The 11,421-nt window shown below is 45.3% G+C and overlaps 1 protein-coding gene across 1 annotated transcript in view; it reads left to right on the forward strand.

The window, feature by feature from the left end:
• Nucleotides 1-11,176, forward strand: part of ABCA12 (ATP binding cassette subfamily A member 12) — an 88,483-nt gene extending 77,307 nt beyond the window's left edge. Inside the window, exons 45-54 of the mRNA XM_005244418.4 lie at nucleotides 765-1,033; nucleotides 1,667-1,877; nucleotides 4,263-4,372; nucleotides 4,992-5,136; nucleotides 5,300-5,434; nucleotides 6,835-6,938; nucleotides 7,210-7,302; nucleotides 7,759-7,864; nucleotides 8,595-8,732; nucleotides 9,962-11,176. Of these exons, the coding sequence (XP_005244475.3) occupies nucleotides 765-1,033; nucleotides 1,667-1,877; nucleotides 4,263-4,372; nucleotides 4,992-5,136; nucleotides 5,300-5,434; nucleotides 6,835-6,938; nucleotides 7,210-7,302; nucleotides 7,759-7,864; nucleotides 8,595-8,732; nucleotides 9,962-10,081 (1,431 nt within the window). The 3' untranslated portion in view covers nucleotides 10,082-11,176. The remainder of the gene's footprint in view (nucleotides 1-764; nucleotides 1,034-1,666; nucleotides 1,878-4,262; nucleotides 4,373-4,991; nucleotides 5,137-5,299; nucleotides 5,435-6,834; nucleotides 6,939-7,209; nucleotides 7,303-7,758; nucleotides 7,865-8,594; nucleotides 8,733-9,961) is intronic.
• Nucleotides 11,177-11,421: the final 245 nt, after the last annotated feature.

The following is an 11,421-nucleotide window of genomic DNA, read 5'->3' on the forward strand; positions in this document are numbered from 1 at the left end:
GCTGGACAGTGCTTGTTTAGTAACCCCCCTCTGGATTTTAGCAATGTGCAATTATGATCATCTTTTATCCCTCTGTGCCCCAGTGGCAGTGAGTCAGTTTCTTTCCATGCTAATTTACTGCCTCTCCACTTTTCTGTGTGAGCTGATCCTTTCTTATGCTAGAATCGTACCAAATCTCTACGATGAAGAGGCTCCTAAGTGTGAGACTGCGCACTGGGCTGTTTTGCTGTGAATTCACTGGAAAAGCCCTTCTATATCTATCAAAGCCAGATCTTGTGGTTTATGGAAACGTTTGTCCAAGGAAAGCAGATAGGACAGGGCTTCAGGGGAGCAGGCTGTGCTCCACAGTGGGTAGGTAGTACAGCACCTGTGTGGTTTTGGGAGGCGTAGTGCAGCTCAGCGGCAGGATTCAGCTCTGGCCCACAGGTGGGTTTCGGGCTGCTGCATGCACAGGGTGAGGCAGTGGGAGTAGCAGTGAGTGACTATGCTGCTAACTGGCTGCTGTTTACTATGGGTGTTCACAACCTCAGAGATGCCTGTTGACTTCTCTGACCTTGTGCCTGTGAAATGAGCTGTCTCCAGAGCTCTTTGCTCTCAATTTATCTCTGCTCTGAGACCCAATCAAATCCCAATGTAATTGTTACACTTCAGTCCCACAGTAAAACCTATGAATTTAGTCCATGAACAAAAACAGTGACTGACTGTGCTGATTTTTGTTTGGTTTTTAGTTTTTTTGTTGTTGTTTTGTTTTTTTTTTTTTCCAGGGCTTGCGTGATCTTGCTGAAAACTTAAGGCACGCGTTCCTTCTGTTTCCACAATTTTGCTTTGGCTATGGCTTGATTGAACTGTCACAGGATCAGGCACTGCTGGGCTTCTTAAAAGCCTATGGAGTGGACTACCCTGACAAAACCTTTGAGTTGGACAAGACCACATCTAAGCTGTTTGCCATGTTTATCCAGGGCACCTTATTTTTTGCCATTCGTCTTACGGTTCATGACAGGATGATTCAGAGACTCTGGAACAACATACTAGAGTAAGTAACATCTGGAGTCTCACAATGAAAACAGATCAACCCAGTGCTCCGTGGTTTAATTCTGGGCCCTCACACCGTCATTGTCAATTATGAAGCCCATAAATTTCCAAGACACTTCACAAACAGGGAGTAAGTCTTCCCTGGCCACAGTCCTGATACCCACCAGTAATTAGAGTATTAACTAATAGTGGTGCAGGTACTGAAGTCTCTTGGTAGTCCTTGCTGGCTGAGACTACGGCCCTCATTTCAGGGCTCTGGGTTTGGTGGGCTGATGTTTAGCTGGTTGGTAAGAGCAGTCAGTCCACTGCCAACCTCCTCTGAATCTCCCCATCTCCTCTGGCTTGGGTGCACACATGGAGGAGCGAGAACAGTGCTGTCACCTGCATTACGAGTGTCTGCACAGGGCAGGCCTGGCTCCAGCTCAGATTATTTGACGGAAAAGAGAAAAAAAACAGGTAGAAAGAGAATGCTGGTTTTTTTATTTCGGAGAGAATAGAAACTATCTGTACAGGTGAGTATTTTTTGCATGCCCTGGGATCTCACAGGAAGGCTCCTTAGCATCTATTCCAAGCACGCAAGTCCTCTGCTGTCTGCTTGGCAGAGGGTAAGGTCCCCTCTCTGCCCTCCCTGTAGGTTCCTGTTTGACAGAGTGCATGGCAAAGTATCACTTCTGTCACCTGCTGCTGAAGAGGACGAGGATGTCCAGGCAGAGAGGAACCGAGTGGAGTCTGGCAAAGCTGACTTCGATGTGGTGCAGCTCCAGAATCTCACAAAGATCTACCACCTTCCTCACAAACACATCGTGGCTGTGAAAAACATCAGCCTCGGGATTCCTGCTGGAGAGGTTAGCATGGGGAAAAGGCTTGTGGGCACCTTCCACCCTGGGCAGGGAAACTGGAACAGAACCAGCCCCACTGTCAACTTTTCTCCCAGTCCTTGCTGCTGCAACTGTAACAGTTTGTTCTGCTCTGACCTCTTCCTTCCTTCCTTTGCCTTATTTATTGATTCTTGGGGTTATGGTAGTGACCAAAGGCTCCTGGTGGATTTGGGACACCAAGTGGTAGTTTGAAAGCCCTAGAAGGAGGAAAAGTGGATGGGACAGTGATGGAGCTGTATTCAGAGCAAAATGCCTGCATGCTGTGTTTGTACAGCTCCTGGGACAGCGCAGCCTGGCGGGGTGGCGTGGGTCACTGTGGGTTACCATGTGGTAAATGAAGAAAGCAGAATCTGTCCAGTTGTAATTATTCACCTAAACTGCATGGGAGACAGTAAGTCAGACTTACCTGCTTGTATTTTCCTATCAGGGAAAGATAAATCACTTCAGCTGAACAGACATTTTCATGAACCGTGACTTAAAACTAACTCTAAGGAAAAAAAAACATTCTTTGTTCATGTCAGTGCAGTTAGCTGCAAAAACACTGACTCATGAGAAAAGACAAGAGCACACAGAGCACCTCTGAGATCCAAAGGAAAGTGGAGACCAGATTCTACCTCAGGCTGGGCACCTGACTTGTGGGAAGCTTGGAATTAATCCTTGGTGTCTGTTTTTTTTTTAAATTGCCTGGACTCCACTGACTCCTGGGCAGGAGGACAGTAGCCTTATGTGGAGACTATGGCACTGATTGTTCTGGCAGAGGATTTTTTCCAAGCCACAACTGGCATTGAGGTTTCTAACTTCTGGCAAAAGTCACCCTGATGCTGGTGGGGTTTAGAATCATAGAGTCATTTAGGTTGGAAAAGACCTTTAAGATCATTAAGTCCAACCATTAACCCAGCACTGCCAAGTCCATCACCTATGTCGCTAAGCACCACATCTACACACCTTATAAATACCACCAGGGATGGTGATACTGGGAAGCTTGTTCCAGTGCTTCACCACCCTTTCAGTGAAGAAATGTTTCCTAATATCTGATCTAAACCTCCCTTGGCACAACTTGAGACCGTTTCTTCTTGTCCTGTCACTTGTTACCTGGGAGAAGAGGCCAACCCCCACCTGCCCACGGCCCTTGTCAGGTGGTTGTAGAGAGCAAGGAGGTCCCCCCTGAGCTTCCTTTACTCCAGGCTAAACAACCCCAGTCCCCTCACCTACTCCTCATACGACTTGTGCTCCAGACCCTTCCCCAGCTCCGTTGCCCGTCTCTGGACACACTTCAGCACCTCAATGTCCCTCTTGAAGTGAAGGGGGCCCAAAATTGGACACAGTGTTTGAGGTGCGGCCTCACCAGTGCCCAGTACAGGGGGATAGTCATTTCCCTGGTCCTGCTGGCCACACTGTTTCTGATACAAGCCAGGATGCTGTTGGCCTTCTTGGCCACCTGGGCACACTGCTGGCCCATGTTCAGCTGGCCATCAACCAGCACCCCCAGGTCCTTTTCCTCCAGGCAGCTTCCCAGCTGCTGTGCCCCAAGCCTGTAGCGCTGGTACCCAAGTGCAGGACCCAGCACCGAGCCGTGTTGAACCTTATTCAGGGTGCCATTTCCCATCTGTTAGCACAGGCTGTGGCCCTGCACTGCAGACTGCACAAATACCATCCCTGCATCTCAAGGTGGGGAAAAGCCTTGGTTTGATGCTGTGCGCCTGCAGTGGGCCCAGCACATGAGGATTTTCAGATCAGCTGGTCTGTACTAACTATTGAAATAATAGTAATTATCAGCACAATGGTGATTGCTTATGCAATACACAACTGCACATCTCCAACCTTAGCAATAAACCATAGATTTTTAGCATGAGATACTGAACTGCACTACAGGGAGCCAGTTCTTAATCTTATTAATGTAGTGCATTAGTAAGATTATTTGACAAAAATCTTGTGTTGCATTAAGGTTTTACCAATGACAGCACAAACCTCACTCACCTCATTCCTATGAATAGCTCTGTTCCTGTCAATGGTAGGCTTTGCACAAATTAGATGATCAGGATTTGCCCTGTCAGATAAGCCCGCTGCAAAAATGCACCTTGCAGTAAAAGGAATGACTCTATTAGAGACACATCCCTGATTCTTCACCGTATTAAACAAATGGTCCTAATATAAGCTGCAGTATATTGCACCATAAACAACCTCCATTATAATGTTCGTATGCTCAGAGTACCTCTGCCTCTCGCAATTCATCTTGCTGAAGGGTCCAGAGAAAAGAAGAGACAAGATGCACTGAGCACTCATCTCAGAGTAGTATTTCTGCAATATAAATACAGCATAGTTACATTTCTACTTTTCTTTCTCGCAACCCAGTGCTTTGGCTTGCTTGGTGTGAACGGAGCTGGAAAGACGACCATCTTTAAGATGTTGACAGGTGATATCGGAGCATCCAGCGGAAGGTTGCGGGTCCAGGATCATTCCGGGTATGGAGGACGTAATTTCTGGGGAAGGCATGTGAGCAGATCAGCCTGGGAGCAGTTTTTAAGGCTGGACGGCAAAGGAAAAGAAATGCAAAACTCTGGAACAAAGCAAAACATTCAAAACAGCAAAAATAAATAAGGCAGGAAATATCATCCTTTGAAGATGGTATGGTTGCTTCCCTAGGGGACTGCATTTTGCTGTTGTACCTCTGCTGTTCTCAGTGGTGTTTTTTCCACTTCATTCCACTACAAATCGGATCAGACTCAGATCCTCAGCTGAGTGTGATCCCACTTCTGAGCTAGTGTCTGGAGACCAGCAGGACTCATCTCAAAGTGCTCCTGAACAGGAGTAGGCCTGGTGGCAACTGTGCCACCTGAAGCGTTGGTGGTAATTGAAGAGCTATGTACTAGACGTCATGGCTAACAGATGTTGCAAATCCAAGTCTTCCTTTGCAGAACTGAGGGCCTAAAAGCTGAAGGTCTGCAAATTTGTAGCGTTTTCCTTCAAGGGTTGGGGAAGGGGATAGGAAGTAGGGAAAAGCATTTTTCTCTCTCCTGTCTGATTCCAGGGTGCATTGGCAATTCAGTGTGTTTAAAATGACTTGCCAACTTCCTTATACAGGTCCTTGAATGACATTAGTGAGGCACACTGGTCGCTTTTTGGCTACTGTCCACAAGAAGATGCCTTGGATGACTTGCTGACAGTGGAAGAGCACATGTATTACTATGCTAGGCTCCATGGCATCCCAGAGAGAGATATCAAAGGAGTGAGTAACACTGGGGTGTGACTTAAAGCATTTTTCAGTTATTAATTATTATTCAGTTATGTAAATGCCTTTACATTGATAGCATTAGTCTTTCAATAATAGACATGCACACGGTAATTTATGCCTGGATATTGTTGGGAAAGCAGTACTCTTACTTCCATAGGTTGTACTCCAGCTTCTCCACCGGCTGAATCTGATGGCCTACAAAGACAGGGTCACCTCTATGTGCAGTTATGGCACCAACAGAAAATTGTCAACTGCTTTGGCTCTCATTGGGAATCCATCAATTCTGCTGCTGGTGAGAAACGGGGGCTTTGTTTGGGCTAAAATGAGCAGATCTTCGGGCTGGCAGGGGTACCTTGACAGTCTAGCAAAACCCTCTCAGGCACAGCTTACAGGACGCTGCCCAAATGCCCATACTTAGCCTGACAACATATGTATCAGAGGAAAGTTTAGATTCCAGAAAGCACCCAGATTTTCTTTGAGGGCATAAGAGAGTGGTGAGTCCGCTGGTTTCTCTGTTAGCATCTTTCAGAGGTCAAAAATAGATCCTATATTTGCCAATTAAACTCTCCTTGTTCCCAACTCTTTCTTGGTTTTTTGGGTTTTTTTTTTTTTTGTATCAACTGAACTGCACAGTGTTTCAAGAAAAGGGGCATCTGAGGCTCCAAATCTGTAGACGACCAAAGAAGCAACTTCCCTCAGGATCGGAACATAGAACTATTTTTCTAGGTTTGGCTTCCCCTTTTGTCTTTCACTTTGAACCTTCCAGTTCTTCCATGAGGTATGCCATCCTTACAATACGTCTTTTTGTGCAGTTTTTCCACTTGCTGTGTTTTGAATGTGTGCAATGCTCTGTGAGCATGTTTCCCAATACTACATTTTGTACCTAGTGAACATAAATCTCCCTTGTCCCAACTTGTATTGAGCCTAGCACTGCTGCCTTTACTTCTGACCACATACACAAGTGCTCTAGCTGCTTTTGCAAGATAAAAAACCTCAGTAAAAATAGAAAGTGAGGAAATTTCCTCGGTACTGACTGCTGCCTGAATCCAAGCTGTTGTATTTCCTCCTTATATAAGGCGTTGTCCCCAACAATAACAATTTCTCAATCAGAAATTGGCTAACAATTTTATCAGCAATGTATAAGATAGGAGATAGCATGCCATCGTTCATCTCTGGGTTACTGTCTCTCTAAATGGGGAAATGCAACACTTGCTCTGTCAGCATATCAGGAGACAGAACGCAGGTGCACGTGGCATCCAAGTGCTAGTTAACAGCTTCTTGTGTGAGATTATGCCTGTGGTGTTTATGGATATTTAAAACACCATGGTATAAAATGCACAGTAGGGTTGATCTTAGATGGTGCTATCGCAGCTGGTCAGTTGCTCTGGAGTCCAGCAGAGGTTGAGAGTTTCCACGAGTCAGCAGAGGAGCTGTGCCGTTCTAAAGGGCAGTGAGATGGAGGTCTTAGTCAAGCTGACTTGCTGCTTCTTGAAGAAATGTCTCATAGGATGTCTCAGTCAAATCTATAAAGCAATTGAAGAAAATTCTTCTCCTGGGTCTGTACCAGTGTAAGCTCTCCTGCGGGTGCTTACTAGCAAACGTATCACTAATGATGAACCTAATAAGAGCACGAGTGTCAGGAAGATCAGATTTTGAGGGCAAATTTACATTCAGTCCTGTCTTTCCCAACAGGATGAACCAAGCTCTGGAATGGATCCAAATGCTAAACGCCACCTTTGGAAGATCATCAGTGAAGAAGTGCAGAACAAATGCTCGGTGATACTCACATCCCACAGGTAGGGCTGTTTGGGTCCGCCTCCCATTTCAGGGTCTGCAGGAGGTATGGAGAGGCCCGTCCTTCACACTCATTGTTGGTCCTTGCAGAATTTTAGGATTCCTTGCAGAATTTGCTATGACAGGTTTGGGGGTCTGTTGTGGCTGAATGTGGGTGCTCACAGAGACCTGCAACACATTAGGGAAGATCAGTAATGTTCTCTGATTATGAAAATAACTAATATTTTATACCTTCTCAATGACGTATTAAGAGTTTCTTCGTTGGCTTTTCAGCATGGAAGAATGTGAAGCGCTCTGTACCAGGCTGGCTATTATGGTGAACGGGAGTTTTCAGTGCATTGGCTCTTTGCAGCATATCAAGAGCAGGTCAGTAAAACGTACCTATTTCACTTTTACTGAGAGGCATATGAAGATACTAACCTGCAGCTTCAAGAGCTCAGAACGTGAGGCCTTTGTTAACAGGGCATCAAAATAACGTCATTTTCTGGTTTATGTTTCTTACTACACCGCTGAAATTCTGTGTTAACTGCAGCACTTTCTACTCTCTCACAGCCTTTTTTTCCCAGAAATGTGTTCCCCAAACTAATCTGTTCACTGCCGAAAATCTGAAAAGCATGTTAGGCTTGAGCTTCGGTTTTATTAGTTATCACAATAGCTTGGCTTCTTATTAAGTTTCACTCCAGGTTAACAACCCTGACCCCATTCAAGCTGCACTCTGCCTGGATTAGATTTCCCCAAAGAGGCTGTGCAGCACTCTCAAAGGATTTTCTTTATCTGTTTCTCTTTTCTACTGTGTTAATTGTGATTTTCTTTTCCCCCTAGGTTTGGAAGAGGATTCACCGTGAAGATGCACTTAAATAGCAACACCGTTTGCACTGAGATGCTGACAGAGTTCATGAAGTCACACTTTCCAAATACATGCCTGAAGGTAAGCAAGACAAATGCTTTCAGGAGAGACCCTGTCAGTCTCTTCAAATTAACCAAGACAATCTTCCAAGATAAGACACCTTGTAACATACCGTGCACATAGATCTGTGCTCTCAGAGTGTAGGGATTCATACACTCACATTGGTCAGTGCTATCAGCACTATTGCCCAAGGGCTGGAGCACTCCAGTTCCTTGGTGGCTTGAATAACTCCAGCCAAACAGCTGCAGTGATCCTATAAGGCAGCTGTTAGGTGACCCTCTGCCCCTGGGAATGGTCCCGCTGAAGGCTGGACTGGATGGACCCCCCCTTAATATTCAGTGGGTAATGAGATGGTGGGGTGCTTCCAGTAGCTGTGTAACTGTAAAACCAGAGTAGCTGAGTCACAAATCCCATCCATTGTCCATAACCCAATCTCTGCATTAATCAAAATGGCAAACTTGGAGCTGGAAAATGCTACGGCTACCCTCAAGCTTCCAGCTCTGGAGCTTAGTTATCATGTCCCAGTCACAAAACCCACAAAAAATCCCAATGGGGAAATACCGGTCAATATGGACACTAATATTCTTCACATCTGGGAGCCGCAAGGAGAGAACACACCCACTGCCCTTTCATTTTCCCATGGTTCGCTCCTCTTTGCTTTTATTCTCAGCCAGGCAGCCACCAGTCAAACCTGTTGGCTCTTCATAGGCAGCAACCTCTGAACTTTACCCCATCATTCCTGTTCCCACAGGATCGGCATTTCAACATGGTGGAGTATCACGTTCCAGTCTCTGCAGGAGGGGTAGCAAATATATTTGATCTCCTGGAAGCCAGCAAAGCAGCCTTCAATATCAGGCACTTCTCAGTGAGTCAAACAACGTTAGAGGAGGTAAGGAATTAAAGATGTGTGGCCATCCATTTAAAACTGTTAACAGGGGAGCAGACTGATGGTTACACATAATGGACTGCTGCACACAATAGACCACATTTTGAAAGGGATTTCCATCTATATTCCTCGTGAGGATACTTTATCAGTACTATTGCCTCCAGATACTTGTGCTGGCGCTAGGAAAACGCATACAGAAAGCTGCGTGTAGCATAACGGATCTGTTCTTCTCTCTGTCACTGCTGATTTCAGCAGCCTTGTGGGTGTGGATGAAGGGCAGGATTATGAATCACTCCCAAGTCCGGTGCTAGGCTTTCCAGCAGCCCTGAAAATTTTCTTGATTTCAACCTTTCTTGTCCTGTTTTTGGATTGTACGTTCATTTAGCATTACTCCAAATTTAGATTCAGGGTTAACTTCCTTTCATTTTCCCTTGGAAGAATGTTCCCACTGGCATCAAAATCTTGCAGGAAACACATCATCTGAAAGGATGCTGCAAGGACTGTCCAGAAGAAATCATCCCATTGAGCATCAGTGTCTGATATATTAGGTCTGTCCCAGAGAGAGGAGAAAAGCTGCAGCCTTGTCATCCTACGAATTGTTAAACAGAGATCTGGGGGAGCAGGTCCTCAGTACTGTTTTAGCAAGGGGCAGCAGTTTTGAGAGAAACAGGCAGACAAACTGCAGTCATGTTTTGTGGGAGGACAACTTGGATTTGTGTATACACAAATGTGATTGCAGGTAGTGTTCTAGTAAGAATATTTTATGTATTCATTAGATACTGTTCAAATGAAGACTGTTACACGTGATTATATATGCACCTGTCTATATAATATGCAGTTGTGCGTGCACGGATGTCAATTATATGTAGACAGATGGGTTTATAAAGTAATAATATAGCTCTATTGCACTGTGATCAAAATGAGCCACCACATGAGTATTACTTCAGTAGTACTTTTGAAACATGAGCTGCAGGACAATTAGGTTTTGAACAGGAATGTCTGCCACTGCATCCCAGGTGTCGATTCAGCAGTACAGGAGTGTGCACCCATTTATTTATATTAGCCCATAAAAGCCCAACATTTGCAGTTCTTAAATCCAGCGTGAATCCATTCCGGAGCACTCTCTCCAGGCTCACAGTCAAATGAACAGCCGTTCCTTTTTTACATTCATTCATTCATATTATAAATTAATTATGCTGTCACATACTGACTGTTTTCCTTTAAACTTCCAGGTTTTCATCAACTTTGCTAAAGATCAAGCAGATCCTGATGGCGCGGATGCAGGTCCTGATGTGACACTGGACAGCTCTGACACAAGTAGCCAAGATAGCACCATAAGCTCCATCTATTGAAGGGACCAGCCACAGGGGATCATAGAAGTTGGGGGAAAAGAACTGATGACCCCTCTGGTTTCTTCCAGTCCCTTCTAAGATTCTGGGATGAGGGGGAAGAAAAGTACCAAAGTACCACTTTCTTCAAGTACTTTTTTTTTTTTTTTTTAAATATCACTTATTTTGTTACTAGGAACATGGTAGGCATTTAAGACTGGCATTTGGTTACAAATCAGATTGGTCTTTCCACAGGTTCTTTCCCCTCCCACCCTTAGTTCTTGTTTTATGATCACTGTAATGCCTGTGAGGACTTAGTTGACATCACCTGCTGCTCATGGCCATTTGCTTACAGCAGAAATGGCCGTGATGGAGCAGAGGAGCTGTCGGCAGTGCAGGGTGTTTGACAAAAAAGCAGCCCCACAGCTGCCCTCTCTGAAAGCCCACGCTCCACTCCTTTCTTAGGAACAGACTTTCTGGGTGGCCATGAGAAAGTTGTTCAGTTTTGACAGGTTCCCCACTGGTGGTGTGGGGTTTGTGGCCTCGCCCTACCTCACAGGGGTGTTGTGAGGATGTAGGTGTTATGTACCGAGAGTTGCATATGCTGTTGGTGGGGGCCGTCTTTGGTAATGACACAAAGCTTAACTGTATGTGTGGGTTATGACAGTACAAATATAATTATTTTAAAAGTCAGCACTTCCAGTGGTTTTGGTTTGGTCCTGTAGTTTATTCCAACTCTGTGTAACTCATTGATTAAGTCCTCCAATCCTAGCCAGTTCCTGGCTCTTGGTACCCAATGGAAGATCATTCTTCCAGCCCCTTTCTCCTTTTGGCTGGTGTTCAGGGCTTCTCTGTTACAGAAGATGAATGGTATGAGGCAGGTATATTTGCTGAATCCTCTAATATGATGAAGTTTGCTTCATAAGACAGTGTTTCCCTAAGCAGAGTAACATCAACAAGCATCTCCCTTGCTCAGAAAACCTCTATGTCCCAGGCGGCTCTGCTTCTCCACTTCCTTGTCAGTGACCTTCCTCCTCAACACCCGAGTGGTGGCTGCCCCTGTAACTCTAGAGCTGTGTTTTCCCACATAATAAGGCATAATTAGCTTCTGCTTCAAAGATTCTGCCCACTGGCTTTAAATGAGACCTCTGTCTACCTTTGAGCAGCAGCCTCCCAGTAGCAGAGCTCAGCACCAGCACCATGTCCTGCTTTCCCCCCCCGCTCCCCAGAATCATTAATATGTAGAATGGTTTAATATTACCCTTTTTATATGTATTGGCACAAAATCTCAAAGACCCTGGCAGTTTTGGGTCAGGGCATTGCTGTACGTGGTGCTATTCAAGCACATAATAAACTTAAACTTC

Source organism: Falco peregrinus, chromosome 8 (genome assembly GCF_023634155.1).
Source record: "Falco peregrinus isolate bFalPer1 chromosome 8, bFalPer1.pri, whole genome shotgun sequence".
In the NCBI taxonomy this organism is placed as follows: Eukaryota; Metazoa; Chordata; class Aves; order Falconiformes; family Falconidae; genus Falco; species Falco peregrinus.